Below are 26,654 nucleotides of genomic sequence, written 5' to 3' on the forward strand. Positions count from 1 at the left end.
TAGCACGCCAACACGCCAACACGCCAACATGCTAATCACCAACCATGGTTTCACGCATCTCTCCATCTTTCCGTCTCAGCGCCTCTCGCCTCTCGCCATTCGTCTCTCAGCTCAGCGCCCGGCGCTCTGCTCAGCATCTGGCGCTCCCACCAGCCAGATGAGCCTCTACTCCTTCTCCACTCCATTCACTCCATTCCACTCCATTCTCCGTTCTCCGCCCAGCGCCCAGCGAGAGGCGAACAGCGTTCGGCGTTGGCGCTCCCATTCTCAATCCGCGCTCGGCGTCCCCGGCATTCCAGGCTTCCCGCTAGCCAGCTGACCACCCCAAACGCCCTGCCCGACCCATCATAGCCAGGGCAGAGCCAGGAGGTGTTCACCGACAAAGCACGACCCTCGAAATGGCATTGAGGGTCAGCAGCACCTCTCCCAGCAGGGAGACCCCTCCGCAATTCTGCGGAGCTCATGCTCCTGCCCCTCAATCACCACTTGCAATTGTAGCGCTGTGTTAAGAGCAAGTATATAAATAGATACCACTTCAGTGGAAAGGTAAAAGCAGTCCATGTGCCTCGGCATATAGGCATGCTGACCACATGACCTTAGAAATCCATAGAGACTCCTTTACGTTTTTACCTCCCTCCATTGAGAAATCAATAATGCTAGGCACAATAGAGAAAAAGAAAGAAGAAAATGACAAGATGGTGTTGTAATTATAGTTTTATGCCCTGACAGTTGGATTAAATTAAGGCTGGAACAATCCATGTTAGATTCTACTGCTCTGCACCAATGTAAGTATTTTGTGTATGTTATTGCATTTCCTTCATCATTTACATTATTTATTTATTTATTTATTTATTTATTTATTTATTTATTTATTTATTTATTTATTTATTTATTTATTTCTTAGATTTCTAGACCGCCCCCTCTCCCAAAAAGGGACTCGGGGCGGTGTACAGTCAATGCAGATAAAAATACAATCATAAAACAATTAAATACATTTGGATGGAGGAGATAGGCTGTACAAGAAATAAATATATTCTAAAACCCTAAAAACATCCCCAATTAAAAACCCAAACCCAATTAAAATAAATCCCCGGGAGGTAAAACTAAGAAAGTGCCAGGCCAGCTGATTGAAATAGGTGAGTCTTTAACTTTTGACGGAAGGAACAGAGGTCGGTGGTGGTTCGAATGTCGGGGGGGAGGTCATTCCAGAGGGTTGGGCCCATCACAGAGAAGGACCTACTCCTAGGTGTCGCCCGCTGACACTGCCTAGCGGACGGCACCAAGAGGAGTCCCTCCCTGTGTGAGCGAATAGGTCGCAGGGACGTGTGTGGTAGGATGCGATCCTGCAGATATCTAGGTCCTATGCCATGGAGCGCTTTAAAGATGGTGATCAATACCTTGAAACGCACCCGAAAGGCCACAGGTAGCCAGTGCAGCTCGCGCAGGAGCGGTGTTACGTGGGAGTAACGTGTACTCCCCATGATAACCTGCGCGGCTGCGTTCTGAACTAGCTGCAGTCTCCGGATGCGTCCCAAGGGAAGCCCCATGTAGAGGGCATTGCAGTAGTCCAGGCGAGACGTCACCAGCGCATGAGTGACTGTGTGCAGGGCACTCCGGTCCAGTAGGGGGCGCAATTGGCGCACCAGGCGAACCTGGTGGAACGCCCCCCTTGCCACGGCTGCCACATGGTCCTCCAGTGACAGCTGGGCATCAAGGAGGACGCCCAAATTGCGCGCCCGCTCCACAGGGGACAGTTGTTCGCCCCCTATGGCCAGCGATGGTGTCAGCTGGCTGAACCGAGGTGCCGGTACCCATAGCCACTCGGTCTTGGAGGGGTTGAGTTTGAGTCTGTTGTCCCCCATCCAGACCCCGACGGCTTCCAAACACCGGGACATCACTTCGATAGCCTCGTTGGGGTGGTTTGGGGTTGAAATGTACAGCTAAGTGTCATCAGCGTACAGGTGGTACTCAACCCCAAAGCCACGGATGATCTCACCCAGTGGCTTCACATATGCGTTGAACAGGAGAGGCGAGACGACCGACCCCTGTGGCACCCTACAAGTGAGTGGCCTCAGGGACGACCTCTGCCCCCCTGTCAACACACATTGCTTCCGGTCGGAGAGGTAGGAGCCGAACCACCGCAGAATGGTGCCTCCGACTCCCATCCCCTCCAACCGGCGCAATAGGATACCATGGTCGATGGTATCAAAAGCCGCCGAGAGGTCTAATAGGACCAGGATAGAGGAACAACCCCTATCTCTGGCCCTCCAGAGATCATCAACCAACGCGACCAAGGCTGTCTCAGTGCTGTGCCCGGGTCGGAAGCCGGACTGGCGTGGGTCTAGATAGTCGGATTCGTCCAGGTGTCGTGAAAACTGCTGCGCCACCACGTTCTCAACAATCTTCGCCAAGAAGGGGAGGTTGGAGACTGGACGGTAATTAGCTAGCTCCATTGGGTCGAGCGAAGGTCTCTTGAGCAAGGGTCTCACCACCGCCTCTTTCAAGGCGGTTGGTAAGTAACCCTCACCAAATGAGGCGTTCACCAGGCCCAGAAGCCAGCCTCGTGTCACCTCCCAGGCTGCCAGTACCAGCCAGGAGGGGCACGGGTCCATTGAACATGTGGTGGGTCGTAGCCGTCCACGCAACCTGTCCAAATCCTCGGGGGCAACAGAGTCAAACTCCTCCCAGCATGGTCTCTCAAGACTCGCTGTTGACGGCTCGTCTGGTCCACTGACGGAGGTCCATCCGCTCCGGATCTGATCGATTTTGTCCTGAAGATATTCCCCAAACTCCTCTGCTCTTCCCTGTAAGGGTGTCTCTCGCGTCCCCTGCGATAAAAGGGAGCGGGTCACCCGAAACAGGGCGGCAGGGCGGTTATCCGCGGACGCAATAAGGGCAGCACAATGTCTACGCTTGGCCGCTCTTATTGCCACAAGGTAAGTCCGCAAATAGGCTCTTACCTGTGTTCGGTCAGATTCGGAGCGTGAGGACCTCCACCTGCTCTCTAGACGTCTCCTGTGGCGCTTCATCACCCTTAGCTCCTCAGTAAACCAAGGAGCCCGGGTGGGTTGATGCCGCAGGAGAGGTCGCAAAGGCGCAACCCGGTCCAAGGCCCCAGTCGGCGCCCTATTCCAGGCAGTCACTAGGTCCTCGGAGCGGGAGCGGGACAAGGCTACAGGTATTGGCCCAAGCTCCGTCTGGAATCTATCCGATTCCATCAGGTGCCTGGGGCGGTACCAGCTTGTAGAGTCTGGTTCCGCCTCCTCGCGGTGGGGGATAGCGCCAGGGAACTCCAGCCGGAGGGATGAGTGGTCTGACCATGACAGGGGCGTGATGACTAAGTCCCCTATTCCCAGATCACTCGTCCACTGTTCAGATACAAAAATGAGGTCCAGTGTGTGGCCCCCTTCGTGAGTGGGGCCCTGCACTAATTGGGTCAGGTCCATGGCCGTCATGGAAGCCATGAACTCCCGAGCCACCTCGGAAGCCGCTCCCGTTGACGGCAAGTTGAAGTCCCCCATGACCAAAAGTCTGGGAGTCTCAACTGCCGTCGCTGAGATTAGCTCGAGGAGCTCGGGCAGGGCTGCTGATGCATAGCGAGGAGCCAAGTATACAATCAGCAAGCCCCACTGCCTCCCTGGGCCCCAGTTCACACCAAGGGACTCACACCAGGGTATCTGAGGGACAGTGAACTCCCTCGGCTCTAAACATTCCCACATAACCACCGCCACCCCACCACCCTTACCCAGGGCCCGGGGCTGATGGAATGCCCGGAAGCCTGGTGGGCACATTTCCACGAGGGGTAAACCACCCTCGTGGCCCAACCAGGTCTCCGTTATCCCTGCAAGGTCTAGCTCCCCCTCTGAGATCAACTCATTAATGAGGGGGGCCTTGTTGGTAACAGACCTTGCATTGCAAAGCATCAGCCGCAGGCCCTGGCTCTGTAGCACCTGTCCACCTAGACTGCAGGGGTTGGTACAAGCGACCGGGCGTAACCAGCAGCCACGGTCTCCCAACCGACCTTGGGATCTTATCCCTATTATTGGTAACATCTGCTGCCCTGAACATTTTGGAAAGAAGAGTAGGAATACTCTTTTTAGTATGGTAGTATAAAGAATTGGTGATTTGAAAACAATTCAAATGAGTCAAAGTGATTCAAAGTCAAAGTTACTTTGATTCAAAGTCAAAGTTACTTTGCAAGTCAAAAAGAAAACTTCAAATTTACTTAGTTATTTCATTGATACGTCACAATATTTCACTCAGCAATGAATAAATATGATGAAAGCCAATAGATGATAGATAGATAGATAGATGATAGATAGATAGATAGATAGATAGATAGATAGATGATAGATAGATGATAGATAGATAGATAGATAGATAGATAGATAGATAGATAGATAGATAACTCAAATTAGTAAGAGTAATATGCTTAATAAAATAAATTAATTGAAAAATATCACTACCTGATTAGTAGTAGATAGATAGATGATAGATAGATAGATAGATAGATAGATAGATAGATGATAGATAGATAGATAGATAGATAGATAGATAGATAGATAGATGATAGATAGATAGCTCAAATTAGTAAGAGTAATACACTTAATAAAATAAATTAATTGAAAAATATCACTACCTGATTAGTACTATCATTCAAAAAAAAAAAATCAATACTCATGGGGTCATTTCAATTTGTAAAAGTCCTGCACAAGAATTCATATTTGAGTGACTTTCTGAATAATATCAGGAGAGGCAAGTTGATTTTCAATAGGAGACTATTTGAATTCCTAACTTCAATTTCATCCCCATTTCCTAGAAATAGATTATTTCTAGTTACTTTTCCCCAGATAATCACATTGGTCAGGATGATATCTGTTGGATTACGTGATTCTAGAACGACTTAGGCACCAAGCCATATGGGACTTTATGAGATATTACTCAAACCAGCACTATAAGCCTCCCTGAAGTTCTATCAGTTTGAACTGTCAAAGCAACTTGGATCAAATGTCCAAATTGAAAATCATTTTGCTTCATAATTATAATAATTTATACAGAGTCAGGACTTAGTTAAATTTATGGTATAGGTTCTCACTAGAACCTATAAACTTCTGTATGTCTTTTGTCTAGGCTATTAATACATTATTTGTCTTACAGTCACTTGGCTTTAACGCTGCTGTGTAGAATTCCGTAGGCAAATTCTTTGGAATTTGTTACACTATTCTTTCTTTTAAAACATACCTTTATTGTTAATTTCAATTGTTTTTTTAATTTTGTCATTAAATTTTATTCTAAATTACAGAGAGACGTTGATAGTCAGCAGTAGAGTAAAATAATAAAATAGTAAGCAAATATGAAATATTTTTCATTATTTCCTTATTAAAAGAGCCAAATAATTCAATTCAATTCAAGAGTGAGTAGTTGATATCTTCTTCTTCCTTTGTGCTCCCTTTCAGATTTGTTTTCTTTGCAATTGTTGTTCTTTTGTCTTTTGCTGTTTGTTGTGTATTGTTTTTGCTTTTAAATGTTTTAATATTTGTAGAACACAAATAGCCATTTTTGGATATATTGCTCAAAGTCAGGTTTTGCAAATTGGAAGGCATAGAAATAACAAACAAACAAACAAACAAACCATATATTGAACTTATTACAAAAATATTCTACTGGGTCTATGTACCCAGGGCCAAAGCTCCAAGTATTTCCTGTCTTTCAACTGCAGTTATCTTTCTCAAGAAGGATACCTACTAGCCTAGAAACAAATGCTACTCTCTATTCTTTTTGGAAGCAATAAATTGGAGACACTATAGATCATTCCACACATATTACTTGTAAATGGTTTTTAGGAACACAGAAATGTTCTGTTTCTATAATGAAAATTAGTTATATCTAACTGCCAACTTAGTGATGTTTAATTTGTGTACATCAGATTTGGTGTCCTCCCTGCCCTGCCCGCCCTGCCCTGCCCTGCAATATATTAAGTGATCCTATAGTTTCCTATAGAAAGTTTCTTATACTTGGAATAAGTTCTATATTTGAATAGTGGTTGATTTTTCTTGTCAACTTCAAGCACACTTTCATATTATATTAAAGTAATCTTAATATAAAATAGAATTCCTAGTGATAAAAGTTAATGGTGCTATTCATAGAAATAAACGATAGATATATGTCTTTAATGAAAATTCTGTTCATGAGTTTATAATGAATATGAATTATATTACTTGAGAATTTTATCTGAGTATTAAAACTACATATTAGCATTTAAATATTTCTAATTATTTCATAATAACAATTTTCTTTAGATATATCATATTTATTTTGGCTACAATTCTAGTTTAAAAAGAACAATGTCAGTAATAAAAAATAAAGGCAAAAATGAGTAACCCCTTCATACCCCAAAGCAACCCTCTAAGTGAGATCTGATGTGGTAGCATAGTGATCTTTTGCTGAGATGTTGCAGAGAAAAATATAATAAACTTTAATTGGACATAATTTGTTATCTCATTAGAAATATGCAGTGAATATAAAATGGGACTGCAAGTACTAATTAACTGTAACATTTAAGATGTATTATTCACCCTAATATAGAAACATTAAATTTAATTGATCAAAATAGGATAAGGCACAACAAAATCTGAATATTGATATGGAAATACAAAAACAAACATAAATATCTTGAATGATAAATGAATTTCCAATTGTTTTCCAAAATAAAATATAAAATGTACCATATTAATTTAATATCAGATCTAATGAGTATAATATCATGTAGAATAACAGCTATAATTATATTTTATAATTTTGTCTCACATATTTTATAGCTAAATATTCAATATAACGTTTTATTTCTTGAATGATTATAATCTTGAATGTTGTATCATTGAACTTTCTACTTTTTTAATACAAGTTTGTGTAATATATGATTCCCTACACTGATTAGTGTAGCATTTATAATTTTATCCATGTATTTTATTTTTAATGCAGTTTGTAGCCCTAAAATATATACTAAGGCATCAAATTATGTATGCTGTGTATAAAAATGCATATATTAGACAAATATAATTTTCTTAAAGATTTAAGTAGATGGAATAGAACAACATTGCTAAGAGTGAATAAGCAGCTATATAAATTTTCTAAATAGATAAAAAAATAAAAAATAATGTCTGAATAGAAATGGAAAAATGAATTGTCAGATTAGTTTATTTCTATTCCGCACAATGTGGAATTATATAAGTTTGAAGCTGTAAGTGCTCAATTGCAAGTGATATCCAGCTTTACAATACCTGTATTTTAGGCTTTTAAATGAAGCTGAAAAAGCGTACCAGGGGATTGCATTTATTATTTGCAAATTGGTCCATAAACATGCAGTAATTATTGATAAGGAAAATAACATGTTTGATTATTCACTTTCCACAAGGTGCAATACTTCATTATATTCCCCAAATGTGTCTCCAAGTAAAAATGATGTTGACATTAGTAATTACTTGATTTCAAATATAAATATATGCTCACATTCATTATGAATTTTGCACAAGAGTTAATGTCAGGGTTGGAATATAAAAGGAGATCTGCATATGTGAATTAAAAAAAAACCTGTTTGTTTTGCAGTTAACTTTTGTATCTAATATGTGAAACTAACATGGGAGTTGCAGAAAGGGGAGGCATTGGGCTAGCCCTGGCTATATGGCTTCTTAGAGCACAGAGCTACCAATTAATCATGCACAGTGGGCAATTTTCATGGGCCTGAAAATTCTCAGCTGTGCAAGTAGCCTTTGTTGTCAGATAGTGCAAGGGTGATAAAGTACTGACAACAGGGTGAAGAATGATTAGGAGCTACTGGCTTCAGACAACATGGTATGCAATGCAGTTTAAGAATAGAATTTGAAATGGAGGGCACTGAAGCAGTTCCATTTTAAAGTCCTTGACTAACCTTAGAAAATAAACATTAATAAAAGAAAGGGAGCTAAAAGCAAGGGTAAAAAGGAAGGAGAGTAACTGGATGTTCCTTATTCACAATCCCACAGTATCTCAGTGCCTTTTTATTTTAGCGTAATTGCTAATAGGAAAATTCACTAAGCTTAAATATGTTAAGAATTAAGTTGGTTGTTTTCTCTGGAAAAAAAGCAAGTTCTTCGTGTTCAAAGCGCTGCACAAAGTGTTGTAAACTATGTAAAGCAGAAATATCTCAGGCCATAAATATTTAGCTTTTCCTTCAGTTAAATTTAGGCAACACCATTAAATGTTCATTATCTAAATTGAATAGTTTTCATAGGAGTTAAAATGCTATAAAAAATGGCATAAGTGGAGTTTCTGGATGTATAATGTGGCAAAGTACAAATAGCAAGTGGACCACTCTAGGTCTGAATATGTAGATGCAGTTCCAGAATGAGATTGCTGACATATATCACAGTCACAGTCACATTCTAAGGAAATCTGTGAGGGGGTAGCAAACAGTTCAGAATGGGATGAGTGGGTTTTGCCAGACAGCAGCTTGGTGCTAAATAAACATTTTGACACTTCACATTAGGAGAAAGAATAGGAACAATCATTATGTCCTGACTTAGTAGATTGAATGGGCTAGTTGATTCTAGATAGAAAACAAGCTTCTATTGCAGGGTTGTCAAACTCCCGGCCCATGGGTAGGATGTGTCACGCACTGGCCATGCACATGCCCAGTTTAGCTAAGAGGGAAAAAGTCCCTCACATGACACCGCTGTGATGACATGAGTTTGACACCCCTGTTGTATTGGGTTAACAGATAAAATTTCCTGGAACAAACTTGAAGAAGTTGTAGAGTTCTTCCCGGACTTGATTTTGTAATACTTCCACCCTTGCTTTTAGATGCAGCATGCACCAAGGAGAGTCTTAAAATAGATCTGCCTCCATATGCAAGTAGAATATTTTTCTCCTTAGGGAATTACAGTAGGTTTTGCATGATTATGCTGAGCAGGCAGGTTTGCCTGCTTGTATGGATTTCCAGCTAAATTCAATCCTAGATCCAGCATTAATCAAATCTATCTATCTGTATATGGATATGGATATGAATAGAGGTAGAGATATATAGAGAAGATGTATAGAGATAGATAGATAGAAAGGATAGATAGATAGATAGATAGATAGATAGATAGATAGATAGACAGACAGACAGACAGACAGACAGACAGACAGACAGACAGACATATAGATATAGATAGATACATGCATACATACATACAGTACATATATCTAATGAGAAACTCCATGAGTATTCTGGAATTCATCTAAATCCATCATCCTAATAAGTAAACCTCATCACAAAGAAAACAATGAAAAAGAAAGAAAAAAATAGAATTAATTTTGTTGTTATATGACATCAGCCAGAGCACTATCTTCTGGATCAAATTTCAATATGAAATTGGAACCAATATGAAAGTAGACATATCTTGTGTCAGAGATATGCTAGGAATGTTCATATTTGTTGTCACTGAACTGAAGCTAGTTCCCTTTTCATTAATTTAGTAGTTGTGCAGATTTTGTAGTTCAGATCTTATTCTCTTAAATTTAACTGCAGCAGAAACAGTCATTTAGAAGAGTGTTGGCGGGGAGGAGTTTAACTATACTGTAGATAACATTAATATTATTCATTTGTTTGTAAAATGGCAATATAATATAAAAAAGAACATTAACATTAAATTAATAAGCCCATCCTTGGAAATCAAGCAGCGTAAATAATGAATGGATGCTGAATAGTATGCAACAAATGTTATTTCTAAAGCTGTTAAAAATTAAAAATGGTTCTAGTCAATATTTTATCAGTAGGCAAAAACTATGTTGCACCAAATGCTGCAAGTCTCAGATTAGTCCCCATATTTTATGTGTGAGATGAGCACTTCACTGTAGTTTTCAAACTTCATGGCAACTGATGATTGTAAGTGCAAAGTGACCAGTTCTGTTTATGAAGTTATTTTCTCTCTGTCTAATGTTTTCTTTTAACTGTACAAGAATTTTATTATTTTTAATCAAATATTCATGAGGTACAAACATTTCTAACAGTCATTTGTGCATGTTACCTGCGGGATCGCGTCCTGCCCCATACATCCCTGCGACCCGTCCACTCACACAGAGAGGGACTACTCCGGGTGCCGTCCTCCAGAGAGTGCCAGAGGGCAGCGCCCAGAAGTAGGGCCTTCTCTGTAGTGGGCCCCACCCTTTGGAATGACCTCCCCCCAGACATCAGGACTACAACCGACCTTCGCTCCTTCCGTATGAAGCTGAAAACCTACCTGTTTCGACTAGCTGACCTGGCATAACTCTACAACCTCCCCAGCCCAGGGCATTTTTAATTGTAATTTTAGTTTTTAAGGGTTAATTTCACTGGGGTTTTAACTTTTTTAAGTATTGTAACTTATTTATTTATTCTTACCTCCTCTATACGCTATATAATACCTTTGTACGTCGCCCCGAGTCCCTGTGGGGAGAGGGGGCGACTAATAAGTTCAAGTAATAAATAAATAAATAAATGATACTTTGAATAGCAATCTTGCAAATATCAAAGAGAAATATCAATTTAAAGTGAGCATTTAAGCAATTTTAAGCAATCTAAAGATATTCAATACTCACATATCATACAAGAAGCTATTTGAGAAGTACCACTTTCTCCAGATTTCAGGTGGTTTCATGCTTTCAAAAACAAAATAGGGACTTATGATTTGAACATCATTTTTGTGCTGTAAAATGTGGCATATCTTAGCGAGGAAAATACAGACAACTGCATGTGCAGCATACAGAGTTATGAATTAGAGTTTTCTTTATGTTTTTTGCTGACACATAGCAGTCATCTGGGTATTTGCAGTGAAGGTATAATATTTTAAATTTGAATAGAATAGAGTAGAGTTGAGTAGAGTTGAGTAGAGTTGAGTAGAGTAGAACAAACAGAACAGTTTGAATTCTACCTTACATATTGTTACAGAATTAATATTAATTTTTCTCTAGAATTAACCATTTATAAATACGAGAAAACATATAACTCCTTACAAAGACATTTGGATTTTGTTTAGCATTTTGTCTCATCTGGTCTTTACAAATTCATAATAATCCTTCCTGAAATACATTCCTGTGGCTTGGAATATACAAAGCAAAACTATGAAAACCTTTTGCTTCTTATGAATATGTTTTTATGCTATACATAGCATAAAAATAGGTAGAAGACAATAGCCTTGAAGCAACTGCGCCAAGCCTTTAAAGCCTGGAGAAGATCCAGAGCTACGTGTCACATTCAAGCAAACAGTCCAGTAGTATAAAGTAATATTTAAAATAGCTACATTAATTAAGTTACAATGGGCAAGTAATTTATAGAAGATATAATTCATTATAACCTTGAGTAATAATCTTCAACCTCAGTTATCTGCCAATACAACATAGTAATAATAGAAGGGGTTCTATCATATATCTTGGTTGTCCCTATTAGCATAGCTGAACAAAATTTGCTGCCAGGCAGTACACTAAGGAATGCTTTGAATGTATATAGGAGGGGTAAGGGGGGGGGGAGAGAAAAGGAAAAGATGCTTGTATTTGAGCATTGTCCCATTTTATATGGAAATGAAAATTGTTTTTAAAAAAAGTTAATATGGTTATAATTAGAATAGCCAGATGGTTTGTTGTTGTTTTGTACACTGAAGCATAACTATCCTATTCAGGATATTTCTCATGCTGAGAAACACTCTGTGCACTCTGTCTCTGTAATCAATTGGTATTTCATCACTTACTTCAATGGAAGTTAGACTATAAACATTTTCAGATATGCAGCTTGCAAATAAAATGTATTACTTCATTAAAGTACGTTATCTGGCTCGCATTCCACATATACATATTATTCTTCTTCATCTACCACAATACATCAAACTCTTCATCCTAATCATGATACTAATATTCCCACTGGCATTGCTTATGATCGTTTAACTTGATAAATTGTTGCATATCAGAAATATGAAAAACAAATTTGAAGTTGCAGCATCACACCTGATCAGGAAGTCAAACTGTTCTTTATTTATTTAAAAAAGAGTCATCGAAAGCTATTGAAAATTATATGGAAACTACATTGAGCTGTAGTCCAAAAATGTTAAGTCTAAAGTCCTTTTGGAAGAATGCGATTTTAAAAAATAGATTGGATTTTTAAAGAATGCAATGGATTTCTCAAAAAGGTCATGAAAAAATATCATTAAAAATGTATGTGACTTTTGAGCTACACATTTGCATCCCTGTTACAGATATTAAAAAGAACAAAAATCATAATATGCTCATTTACCAAATGCTAATCTATTTGCTCTGTTTAAGGCTTACTAAATGAAGAGACAGTAATTCTCAAAGTATGGGTTACTAAACCTCATCATACCTGGTAGACAGGTATCAGATTGCACTTACTAATGGATAACCATGATTACCAGTTTAAAGTCAATGTATACGAATGGAAAAGAGTTCAATGGTTCCATGATACTATAGGAAGCCTCTATGTTTCTTTCGCTTATATACAAATTATGTTTGCTTTTCAAAGTAAACATATGGTAAGGTGTCTATAATCTGATTCTCACTCTGCACAGGAAATTACGATGAAAGAAAAAGGGAGACGTTTACAGGGAAGAAAAAATTGCAGATACCAAGGATAGAAGGAAAGCTTGTGTTGGTTATCTCCGTCCAGTCGTCCCAGAAAAGAGTCTCAGATGGTTCATAGCAGTGGTGGGTTGCAGGCGGTATGCCCCGGTGTGGGTGTACTGGAGCCAGCCGAGACCACCATATACTGTTCCGGTATGGTGCTCTGGAGGGCCCACCAGCCCGCCTGCGTTCCTTACTGGTGCTTAAAGGCTTCTGTGCTTCAGCATAGGCGCATGGCAGGTACAGCACCTGAACGATGCTCTGTGGAGCAGCTGGAGCGTCACAGAGTGTCACGGAGACGCTAAGATACATGTGTACGCAGTGCGTGTGTGCGGATGCACTATACGCATCCATGAGGGTGACGTTGGTCTTGTTCCAACTGTACCGGTTGGAATGGGATTTGCAACCTACCACTCTATTGCCAGGAGCTGAATATAGAAAAGGTTCCTATCTGCTTGGACTCTCTGCCTTGCGACCTCCTCGGAGGTTTTCCTCCCTAATTGTTTCCTCTCTGTATTGACATTGTTATCTCTTTGCTCATTATAATGCCACCCAAAAGACCACCCCGGGGAAGCCGGGTTTTGCAGTCTCCGCCCCGACATCCTCAGTGTCCAGCCCCAGCGGACAACAGACTTTAACCTCCCTGCTTCAACCCAAGCCTTCTGAGGTGGACTTTCAGCAGATGTTCCAACAGATCTTAAAGGGACAGGAGGACTTAAAAATCAATTCAAGGAGATGAATGAACAGCTTAGAGAGAACCAAGACCGGGCGATTAATAACTCACAGAAACTGGATCTTTTGGAGGAGGAGACGGCTGAGATGGGGGGGGAGGTAGGGGGGGGGTGCAGAAAGGGAAGAAAGAGTTAGAGAACCACCAGATTAAAATGGAATTTGAAAGAATGTCCTTTTTCCTCAGGTTTCAAAATGTGATTGAGGCAGATGATGAAGATTTAAGGGACATTATGATAAACCTTTTGGCTGAATACATTAAAAAAGACAAACAACAGATGGGGTGGGACATGGACCTGGTTTATAGAGTAAATTCAGCATACGCTAGAACACATACGCTAAGAAAGTGAGAGAGAGAAGAAAAAACTATTCGTTATTAGCGAAGAAATTATACCAGAAAGGGCTGTGGTTCAGATGGTTGATGCCTGAAGGTATGCTAATTTTCTGGGAGGACACAAGAGTTAGAATCAACACAACCATAGAGGCTCAGGCCTTTATGGAAAAAAATAAAGCCCCCCTAGACAAATCTGATGATACTACATCAGACACACAGGACACAGGAGGGGCCGGAGCTCTGCTGGCGGGGGGAGAAGGGGCAACGTCGAGAAAACTCAGATCACAAAAATGAACAAGAAAATCTGTTTGATGTAAAATGATTGAAATTATTTGAAGATAAAAGTTTATATGCTGACAGAATACCATTGACTTGTAATAATCTAATGTATTAATAAATGAAATGTATGAGTATGGGGGGAGGGACCACCTCCTGCATATTGTAACTGCCAAAATTTGTAACTTATTCCACTACCCCTTTCCTTGTCTATTTTTCTTAAAAATCAATAAAATTTTGTCTTTTTAAAAAAAGAGGTGTTTAAGAGCAGCTGATTTAAGACATGTTCTTGTATGAGAAGAACCCTTTCTTTTTTTTCTCTTGATTTTGATAAATGTTTAATTTTAAATTTTGATAGCGTTCATCAAAATGAAATCCAAATTTCCAAAGTTATACAAAAGCAAGCAAGCTCATTCTTTTGGTATAATATTTTGTTGTAATTCCTATGCCTCAGTATGACGAACTGATTTTATTGTACAAAATTGCAAGGGTCTGATTTATATGACACCCACCTTCTATTCAGTTATGTCCTATTCTTGGAGACAAGTTCCTGTAGTTTTTCAGAAGTGGTTTGCCATTGCCTCCTTCCTAGGGCTGAGAGAAAGTGCCTGATCCAAGGTCAGCCAACTGGCTTCATAGTGAAAGTGGGAGTAAAATCCACGGTCTTCTGGTTTCTAGCCTGATGCCTTAATACACCAAACATTTAATTATTAAAATTTGAAACCATTAGATTTATTAATGGAGTAGAATAGAAACTATACAAATTACTGTTGTGATGTTTTAGAGCAGGAGTGTCAAACTTGCGGGCTGCGGGCCAGATGTGCCACGCACTGGCCATGCCCACCCTGGTTTAGCGAAGAAGGAAAAGTCATGATACATCATGTGACGATGTGATGATGTGAGTTTTACACCACTGTTTTAGAAGTCACACTGTTGCATTGAAATGGTAAAATATGACCTTTTTTTACTGATCTCTGAGAAACTGTACTTTTTCTAATGCTAGTTCAAGCAGTTATTTATTTCAGATTTATTCAATGGAAATAAAATTATAAAATTATCACTCTTGTGAGCACACTGATACTTATTATTTAAACCAGAATTATTTTAATACAGATTCGATATGACTAATTCATGTTTTTAATAGTTAAAGAAATTAAATTTATACAGTGTGTTACATCGTAGAGATATTGGATGCTAAGATGAGAAGAGAATAAATTATTTAGAAAGTAATATTAATTTGAATTTATCAAGCACCTTGGATAAACAATTTATGGAGTAATGAAAAGATCCTTAATGTGAAATCTCATTTTTCTAATATGGGCTTTAGCCAAACCACGTTTATATAACAAGGTTTACAGTATGGGGGGAAAAAAACCTTAAGCCACATATGCAATTTTTAGTTAAAAAGCAATGACTGAAAGATTCTGTAGTTGACATTTTGAATAAAGGGATGTGGGGATGTGATACTCTACTCAGTCTTTTAGCCTATTATTTAAAATGATACTATTCCGGGAATATGGGTTTTTAAAGTTGCAGCACCATAACACTAACTTATATAGTAGGGCTCACCATTCACAACATCTTGATATCATAAACTTGGAAATCTGCCCTAAATAATACAATTTAATTAAGTTTAAATTAAAACCCTTAAGGAATACAGTAGTTTGGGAATGTAAGGGAAAAAATTTAGAAGAAAAGTTCAATATAAAGAATTCCCTTTGAGCTGGATGATAATAAAAGGTTAGAAAATTTGCTCCTGGCTGCCTTACTCAGAGAACTGACAATATAAAGAGAAATAGCTTGATATGTATCCCTTTGTGGATGATAGTAAAAGTATGAGTTAGAGATTAATGGGGCTTTTCATTCCATTTCCTCTTTGTTTTAATATTGCTAATATGGTATGTAGTTAATTAAAACAATATTAAATAACAGTATCCCTTACCTAATTAACAGGTATTAGTTGGAATCCTAAATTTACTAGCCTGACTTGTGTTACAATTGGGTTGATATAATACAGATTTGTTCTCAGTGTTTCATCTAAATGAGCATCCATTTAAAAATAGGGAATAATCCATAAATCAAAATAAAAAAATCAATAGCATTACATGCTTAAGTCTCAGGCAACTACTCGCTTTGTGCAAGCATAACATTGAAGCAGGAAATTGTCAACCTATTTTTTGAGGGCTGTAGATATGTGTGCTACGTGAAGTAAGTTCTGTTTGGTTTTTGTTGACATTTTCATTGCTGGTTTTAATTAGTTGTTTTCTTCCTATACTAAAGATGGGTTCGTAGAAATAGATATAAAGCTAAAAGATATAATCTCAATTTTTCCCTGACTGGACAGTCTGTACAACCCAGCATGTAAATTTGTCAGGGCTCCATGGATACAAATATTGATCCCAGGTAAATGGACTCTGGGCATTCTTTCCTATTGTGCCTAAAGAAGTCAAGCTTTTATAGACAGAGCATAAAAAGTTTTTGTTCTGCTCTAATGTACAGAACAGTTTAACAACTCTGGTCTAATTCATGAGTTGTTAAACTGTCATGTACATTAGAGCTAAGCAAAACCTTCTTCCTGCTCTGCCTAGAAAAGCTTGACTTGTTAGATAACCCTTGGAAGTTGGTGGTTAATTGGAGTGGAGATAGTTTAGATATCTAGCTAATTTTATATAGGACCTATAGACTTTTCTGAAAGAGATAACACTCTAAATGATGAACATCTGGTCCCGGTTGTTGCTGTAAATTGTTGTATTCTTTTTTACACCAATAGGTATAGCAATACTAGTCTGAAAGTCAGAGTATAGAAGGTAGTATGCTAAGTTCCCCATTGACATATTTGAATTTTCACAGATCACAAACCAGAAATGATTCCCCCCCCCCCCCAGATCTGATCAGACAATTGTGAAATTATTCCTAAAGAAACTTATTTGGCATTCACGTCATTATAATTTTGGTGTTCTTCACCTATTTTTAATCTATCATATTGTGGATTTTAAAAAAAGAATTATTAGGAGAATAATACAATTTAGACACACTGAATATTATAGTCTGCTGTTTTAATTTTATTGCAATTTTACTTAGATTTTTATTAGTTTTACTTCTGGCATAGTAAGTGACATGATTAGCAGAAAGCCTTCCAATAAACAAATGCAAATAACTGTTGTCTTCATTCATCACAATACTTCAGGAAATTCTGATTATGTAATACTGGGTAGCTGGCATATGTTTATTATTTTTGTTTGGTGTTCTTAAAGTTATCTTTTCCTAACTATGAAATCAAATTTACATGTTGTGTAAAACATTCTCAACTCTAAATTATTATTTTTATGTGTTACAATTGCAGTTGTTTCTTGTCACTGCTACTGGTTGCTGCTGTGGTCTGGAAAATCAAGCAAACGTGTTGGGCTTCTCGACGGAGAGAGGTATGAATATTATTTTTACTTTTTTCCCCTCCTTTACTCAGAGAGAATTCTAAACATGCAATCTGCCTCTCATGCTTGTGAAACTTCTTTCCTGTGGAAGATTTTTTTTAAATACCAGAACATCACATTTTATTTGCATATAGAAATATAGTTAGTTTGGTGTATGCTAGACTCCTTAAAAATATTATTCCTACTTTTGAATTGTTCCTTTTAAATTGTGCCCAGCCATTTCTCAGTTGACAAATATCTGCTAATTTGAAACGCTTTTTTTAAAAAAAGATCTTAGACACTTTAAGGATATAGAACCACTTGTTTTTTTTACTTTTAGTCTGCGTTTATTTCAAATGTATGATTTATTACTATATTAAATATGTGGTGATGGAATTTGAAATTCCCTTGTTAAAATAACCATTTGAGATTTAAGCTTTTGTGTAGCTGTAGATTTTTGTATATACTGTATTCTCTTTTCATATAAGTAGAATGAGACTGGGTTCAATGGAGTCACCTCTGTCTCAACACCCCCTTTGAATTTATCCCTACCCTTACCAACATTTCATGAAAACAGAAAACTTGATAGAGATTATTAATTCATCATACACTTTAGATATGACAGAAGATTCAAAATCATGCAGGAAGTATATAATTCCTTCCAACTCCCACCAAGGTGGAATGAACCAGGTAATAAAGGTGATCACATCACACAGTTTCAAAGGATTAACCAGTGACATCACCGTGCCCGGGCGTGTGTGTCCGATTGGACCCCCTTCCATGTCTGCATTAATAAGCCCATTGAAGTGGTACATATTTATCTTCTCAAGTTAGCTTACTCCTGCTAGTGGGCAGGAGCTAGAGCAAATGATGGGAGCTCATCCCATCACACAACAGACTTGTTCTGATATTAAAGTTATATGCATATCTTTTTATGACGGTAATCACATTTTTAATTTTTCTGAATTTTTATTTATCTAACATTCTTCATTGTGTCAGTTGTCCCATTCTAGTCTTTACGATTCTATTTTTTCATTGTGAAGTTAATTCTCTAAACAAAACTTTTTTTTCTTCATAGAGAGCTACAGGTAGTCTTCAACATATGGCCATAATGGAGCCTCTCCATTACAGTTCTATGTCCTAATGGTTATAAAAAAGGTCAATCATGTGACCGACCTGATTTTATGACTTTTTTGTTGTGTGGTATAGGTTAAGTGACTACAGTGGTCATAAAATGAACGAGAGGTTTGCTATGGGAATGGTTTTGCCATCAAAACTGCTATAAAATGTGGGATGCTGAAAATGGCCACAATGCCATTGTGTTGCTGGCAAACTTTGGTTATGTGACTATGAATGGGGCTTGATATTTGAACATTTGGATTGTGGTCATAAACAATCAGTCGCAAATTGAGAACTACCTGTATTCCTTTTTTGGACTTTCTGACAAAACAACAACTTTCAGAAAGAAGGTAAGCTAAGAAAAGAATGACGATGCTCACAAGGAATGGGTTATACTTTTTGTGGAGATGGGTAATAGAAGATACAAAATATTTATTTATTCGATCAGGTGCAGTAGGAAAACACTTTAAGTGTTGATAGATACTTTTAACAGCATTTAGCACCAGTTACATATAATCAGAATAAAATTGTGCTAATAATTAATTATAATAGACTACAAAAATGTTTTACTTTATGATTTATCTATTTTTATGCCTTTGAAGAGACATGTCTTTAAATTAATATATTCTATACCCTTTTTGTAACATTTCCAGTAATGTGTAATTACTGTAGAAGGGTAATGGTGATAATGTAATTTATCCATTATCTTAATTACTTTAACTAGGCCTATTTATAATCTTAGTAGAGAGAAATTAATAGTATTTTGGATTCTTGAAGAAAATATTTAATCTCAAGATAATTGATTCACAAATGATATATATATTGATGTACAATTAAGGTCTAGCACTGCTTAATAAACTTTGAACAAATATTACACTATAAAAGTTGATGCTTTAAAAGCTTACTCATTCAGGGATTCAGCCTTCTCAAAGATTCAAGTGGAAGATAACCTTCAAGCTGATTGGTGGACAAGACAATATTGTTTTCTTCTGACACCTGGTAATCATATGTTAATCTTAAAGCAAACTAGTTACAACTTTATGAACAATACCCATCCCAAGCTTTGGACAGATTATGTACACATAATTTATGAAACTCTTAGTCTTATGTGATCTTCGGAAACACTTCAGCTTCAAAATGTAACTTTGGTTACTATATGTGGTTATTATCTGTCAGTATATCTAGCAAGAACATACACACCCAAACATTTCAATTTAATGGTACATCTTTTGGAAAAGGACTCAAAAATAACTGTGGTTACTCAGTTTAATACTACCACTTGTACCATTACTAAGGTTTGTAACTTCTGAGCCTCTAGAGTTTTAACATGGGTGCCCAAACAAATATTTTAAATAAAAATAATCTGACTTTATTGTTTTGCTTAAAAATTATATGGTTCTGATATGATAATAAACTTAATTGAAAGTTTAGTTAATCCTAAATAGTGCACAGCTATATTAGATAAAAAGAACCATTCAACATTGCTATTTATTGTATGTAAAAGACTAAGCAATAGTTGTGGAGAAAATAATAATAATCCATGGAGTCTGTTTAGGCCTCCATCAGTTCTACACCAGTACAGTATAAAAACTCCAAGACATACTTGCACTAATTTATAATATAATAAATGAAGAGAATTATTAAATGAGAAAAAGTGGGCAAAAATGAAATTGAAAATATTCGGGTCAATCCAGCAGGCATATTAAGTAAAAATATGCTTCATATACATATGGAGATGTATACTGTTAAAGGAAGGAAAATGTAGCTGGGCTTGGGCTGCCTAGACATATATATCAGAAATGTGTTATATAATAGGAAACAGGTTAATAAATGGCTCATTTTAGTTTAAAGACAAGTGTTACAGTAGGCAGTCTTCTTGCTTCATAAAAAGTTTTTATCCCTGAACCTGATTCAGGGAATTTTCAGATCCAAACTCTTCATTTTATTGCATGCCCTTTATTGCATGCAATAAGTAGGCAGATATTCAGAAACCGAGTGTTTACTATTGTAAAATAGAAAACTGTATGTGTTGTCATGTAATAAAATTTTGGTGTTCACTTCTCATTCATTCAATATTGCAGAAACACAAGATTCACATTTTTCATAATGATAAAATTGATAGATTGCAAAAGTAAAAAGTTGAGGTGGGGTCTTTTTGGTTGCTTTTTTTGCTTTCTGCTTGATAAATCAAGCATACTTATATACTGGAAATAATAGATTGTTTTTAATTAATGGAAATTGTGAATTGTAGAGTTTTGTTCCTCAACAGTACAAACACTATTATTAATAAATTTATATTTATATCATTTTAAATCATATACACATTTCAAAAATAATTTATTGCAGAAACCGTTTATTTCAGTATAACACAATATCAGTGACAACATTAGTCAAAAATGGTTAGAGGGAAAAGACAGGGTAAAGTAATTTCTTATGGTCAAACTTTGTTGTATGCATTAAATTTACCAAATAAATATTTGGCATCTTCTATTTTACATTAATGCTCTGACTTTTATAGATATTTGCTGCAAAATAATTGACACTGATTTTAAGAGTACTGCAGTACTGCAATTTTAATTATTATTTAGCATGTTTCACTGTTTGGTACTGAACATCGAACACCAATTATATTCCAATAAACAATTCCTCATTGCCATTTTTTAACTTTTAAAGGAAATTAAAAAAAACTTGCAATCTGCTTGCATTTTTAGAACCTTGATTAATTAGACACCATCCATTTGATAAAACTAGTTTGCTACTTGATGGAGTACTATGTTGGGAAACATAGACGAGTACCATTTTTTAAAAAATTTCAAAAGTGGGTGAACCATGTGGTCATGCACCATTTAAGACATGATGACTGAATGCTGAGCTAAAGCTAATTAACATAGATGGATTATATCCCTTGCCATGTGCTACTGGAGAAAATAAAGTTTTTTTAGTGGGCATTTAACATCTGACCTTTTAGAGAAAATTTAAAAAATGAGAAATTGAGAATTTTTAGATGATGGTTTCTGATAGATGTTTTTTCCTTTGATATTATTGGATAGTTTTCTGTTTTATTATTTCGACTACATTGCTGAACATGTTTAATATGCTCCTCTCCTGCAATTAGAGTTATTTTTCTAAGATGGGTTTTTGTTAAATCTCAACTGAAGGTGCCTTTGATTTTGAATGGCTGGTATTATGATAACCAGAAAATAGCATCTATAAATGCGTGTAGCCATAATCGTAGCTGGCAGCAATGTATTGTTATATGGAGTCTGTGTCCTGCATATTTAATATATGTTTCTGGCAAGATAATATGACTGTAACTATGTGAGACTAATGGTAATTGGTGTTCATACAACTTACAGATCTGCAGATATATCCAGTTGACAGATTAAAAAAATATAGCGCTTTTGGCTCATTTCTTAAGAATGTTGATTCAAAAGGAGGAGAGAAGCAACTTAGAACTGAGGAGAAACTTCCTGACAGTTAGAGCAATTAATCAGTGGAACAGTTTGCCTCCAGAGGTTGTGAATGCCCCAACACTGGAAGTCTTTAAGAAGAAATTGGATAGCCATTTGTCTCAAACGGTATAGAGTTTCCTGCCTAGGCAGGGGGTTGGACTAGAAGACCTCCAAGGTCCCTTCCAACTCTGCTATTGTATAGATAGCAAAAAAAAATTCTTCTGTGAAAGAAAGCAGTAAATAGAGTTTTTTTAAAAAATCTTTGATTTTGCATATTGTAGGAGCAATCTATATAAATAAAAATGTAATGTTTGTTTGTTCAAAATCTCAAATCTCCGAAAGTTCTCCACCGATTGCTTTGATATATTGACACAATGTTGCATTCGAATACACGCATGTTTTTATATACGTATATTATATAGATGTCACACCTGTGACAGGTAAAAACATGCTTTTTTGTATAAACATGCTTTTTTGAAAACCAGCACCATCTGCTGGACGTAAAAGCAACACACGCTATACCATAGCGTTCATTTCTTGAGTATAGTATATTCGGAACAGTTCGGCTTCTTTCCAGCTTCGTCCCGATGGTCCCTTTATATGTGTGGCTGAGCTGCGTCTGTACCCCTTTCCGCCCCTCCTCTGATGAGCTTCGCCATTTCCACCAAGGGGAGCTGAAGCCTTTTGGCCTCCCCCTCCCCTCTCTCTCCTCCTCTCCCGCCAGGCCTTTGCTGTCTGTGGCGGAGCGGCACCTGCCTCATCTCTCGGCTGCTTCCTCCCACCCTTAGGTCGGCCTCCCCCCGCCCAGCCGAGTGGAGCTCCAGAGGAGGTGGAGGCGGAGCATCTCCTCAGCCCGACCGGCTGCGCGCTCTCTCCACCCCCCTCACAGGGAGCCAGCTATGGCCTTGCCAAGGCAGCTCCGACAGGGCTGCGGCGGTGTCAGCCTGAGGCGCAGCGGGGCTGAGGCGGCTGCTGGGTGCCCCGTGAGGTGGCGACTGCAGCGGCGATGGTGTCTCTGGATGGGGCTGCGGCCAGCAGGGGCTGCCTCACGTCCGCATCGCCAAGGGCCGCTCCTTCCTCCTCCTCTTCCTCCTGCTCCTCAGGGGACGCCAGCCGCCTCCTCTCGCTGCTAACGCTGAGGGAAGCCAGGTTGGGGGTAGCGGCCTCCTCCTCCTCCTCTCCTCCTCAGCTCAACCGGGCCGAATTTTCTTATATTGTAACAATAATAGATAACAATAACCATAAAACCACAGCTTAGTTGCCAGAACCCAATTGAAATTTATCTTCTCAAATAACACACTGGGGAAAAAATATGAGACTCATAAAAATAAAAAGTTTTGAAAATAGTTAACTGAAATTTATTATACAAAGATAATGACAACTTTAGATACATAGTTGATACTTTTCAAGCTAGACCCATAACAATAATTTTTCCTTTGTTTATTCTCCATGCTGTTTAGAGAAAGCTATTTTTTTAGAATATGGCGTTCTATGAATCTATTGGGAAAAATAATAATATTGATCAAGAAAAATGCAATCCTTGCATTTATTTTTGCATATGTGTCAGTACTTAATTATGAAGTGATACTTGCATCTAAAGGATTGGAGCTTAATATTTTTCTGAAGTATTTTTCAGACTGTTGACCTGAACATTCATATAAAGTACTTTCTTTTAGATCAAGATTTCATGACATTTAAAAGTCCTATTAGATAAGGAAACATTGACTTCTTATTCTAACATGTTTTAGGATGTTTTTATTTGAAGAGGCTTAATTAAAGGTGAAATGGATTTAACACACTTTCTATGATGCATTTAATATACTGCTATATTATTTAACAGTATGTTTACATATTTGAAGGTTCTTCTTGAATATTATACCCAGACAATTTCTATTTAGGAAAAGCTGCTTCTAATATTATTTTGAAACTTGTTGGTATAGACTGGTAATTAATTATGAATAATTTCTGATTTTACATTCTTACATTCCCTAAGTTGTCTTAATATCAATATTCGCCCCCCAGAAGAATCACTATTTATCTTACAATTTTAATTTAAATAAGGAACAAAATTATACAATTATATGAACATAAGGAAATAGGCAGCCAAACAATTTAGCAAAGCTATTTATTGGGCTATTGCTAGATGTTCATCACTAATTCCCCAGGTATTGGATATGAAACACTCCCGTGCACAAAGTAATATTTATAAAATGTAGAAATTTTTCACTGTATTTCTTCAGTCTTGCTGTTCCCACTTTTAATCTCTTCCCAACCTTCATATCTTAGCTTGCAACAGCCTGTTGTTTTCACTATAGTCAACCAGAGATTCCATAATAACCAAGGGAAATGTGCTGAAATCAATATTCTGCTTCTTCCAGTCTCCCCATTGCTATTCCTTCCTTTTCATGTTAAGGTAACAAAAATGACCAATACTGATCAATATACTACCACCATAGCCAAGCATGAGATCATTGATGGTGGCTTGTCAGCTGCAAGGAAGAAGAACCAGGGATCTGGGAGGTGGAAATTGTCACCAATGAAAAACTGGCTTGCCTCCTAACATCAAGTAGCTCATGAAATGTTTTTTTCAATTTGAAATTTGAAGCAGTACATGTAAAAAAAATCAACAATGACAGTATCTAGTGTCATTGGATGGCAAAAGAGGGAAAGAGTTTTGCTGTGGGAATAGAAAAGATGACTAGTATAACTCAGGGCCGTATGTGTCACGTGCTGGCCACGCCCACGCCTGGTTTAGCGAAGGAAGAAAAAAGTTCCAATACATCACGTGATACTGCAGTGATTATGTAATAATATATTTATTAATAATTATTAATATAATTATATTGAATTAATAAAATTATATTTAATTACATTACTGTTATACTTTTAATCTTGTCTATTCCAGCCTGTTCTCTTCCAAGTAATTTTAGATCTGTAAGGTACAAGGAACCAGAACAACACTGTGAGATGTACCGAATTGCTTCTTTGTTGTTGCATGCCTATTTACAAGAATCTTGCCTTGACTGACTACATTCTCTTGGAAATGGCTGCATAAATGTGTCAGGAATTCCTAGGGGCAGGATCTGTGTTGGGTGTGGCCTCCATCACTTCCTTTGCTGCAAAACCTCCCCAATTCACCCAGTCTTTTGTATTCCTCCCACCACTTTAACTGTAGATTCCACCATCGATTCTTGCTTTTTGAAACTTCTCCTCCAAACCAATCACATTTCAACCAAAACTGTTCTTTGAAACAGTGATTCTTGAACCACCTCTTCCTATTCCTCAGACTATTCTGTTAGATTCTAGTGTTATGGTTAAAAGATGCTTAAAATGTTAACAGCTAAAGCTTAGATGACATGAAACATTCTGATTTGTCTACATATGTGGACTTTCTCTGAAATAATTTTAGATTTAGTTAGAATTTTATAATAAAGATGGAAAAACATAAAGGTATGATCCCAGATCTTGGTACTGTTATTATATACAGCATTAATTTATAATCATTGCAGCTATGCTTTTATTAATGTTTTTAATTTAAAAAGTATGCTACTAGCCAATAGTGACCTAATGGCAAACCAATAGAGAAATAGAAGACACATTCTGTAATATATGTGTAAAACAAGGAAAACAAATATAATGGATTAATATGAATTTCAAACAGATACATATAAAAATACTCGTGCCATTCTGCATAGCTTTTTTTAGTTATTGAAAAATATATGCTTGAGGAACAATTTTATACAGTACATGACCTGTGTTTGATGAAAAGTTGTAAGGGCATGCTTTATTCCTTTAACCTCCTTTTATTTTTGATGAGAATAAAATTAAAGGAAACCTATTTTATGCCCTTAGTAAAAAGGTATCAAAGCATTTTATAGCCTGGCCATCTGTCTGGCTTAAATAGTGATTATTATCTGGAATGTTCTTTTTCAGACTTGATATACATGCTTATTCCATTATTCAAAAAAACTATCCTTGCTCTAGATAACTTGCAGTTCCTTTTCAACTTTGTTTATGCCTGAATTAGGCACTATTGTTCAGTTTTCATAAGAATAAAGGAGAAATGGATGACTTCTTAATGAAACAACTATTTACAATTAAAATAACTCTGCTATCTACTAAATATATCCCCTCCTCAAATTGCCAGAGCCAGGTTTTAAGTGGTTTTAGATTGAGCTGGCAGTGAAGACAACTTGCTGATATTAAACTCTTCGTTCACTTCATGCCAGTGGCAATATCATTCCCATGATTATTTTGGAAGGAAGGAAGCCTTCAGGGTTTTGCATAAGCTCTCATAAAGTTTATCCCATTTTCATTTTGATTTCCTATTTCAGTTTTAATTAATGCTACCATAAAAAGAGAATTTGTTTTGTTTGTTGTTTACTTCAAGGAATGGTTATTAGTCAGGGAGGCACAGTGGATAGCCATTGAATCTTTTTAACAGTAAGTTTAGTTTTGCTTGCCAAATTATAAAACTCTCAATAGATGATCAAAATACATGCATAGTAATCATGTAAAACTATTCATCTACTGATTGAGATATGTGATAATTTATGAAAAGCATAATCATTTCATTTTCCTGCTATGAATTTGCATTTTTCCTTGAAGTCTGTTTTCCATAAAAATTATCAGTTATGTCTTCCAGATAGAATGAGTGGTTCCCAATTATTGCCTTGTCTGAAGTAAAACATATGCAAAACCAGAAATAGC

At 37.3% G+C, this 26,654-nt stretch overlaps 1 protein-coding gene across 1 annotated transcript in view; it reads left to right on the forward strand.

The window, feature by feature from the left end:
• The window catches only part of ATRNL1 (attractin like 1), a 536,103-nt gene that overhangs the window by 246,256 nt on the left and 263,193 nt on the right, over nucleotides 1–26,654 (forward strand). Inside the window, exon 26 of the mRNA XM_081954366.1 lies at nucleotides 17,307–17,385. Coding sequence (XP_081810492.1) covers nucleotides 17,307–17,385 — 79 coding nt within the window. The remainder of the gene's footprint in view (nucleotides 1–17,306; nucleotides 17,386–26,654) is intronic.

Source organism: Natrix helvetica (assembly GCF_964273705.1).
Source record: "Natrix helvetica genome assembly, chromosome: 5".
NCBI lineage: Eukaryota > Metazoa > Chordata > Lepidosauria > Squamata > Natricidae > Natrix > Natrix helvetica.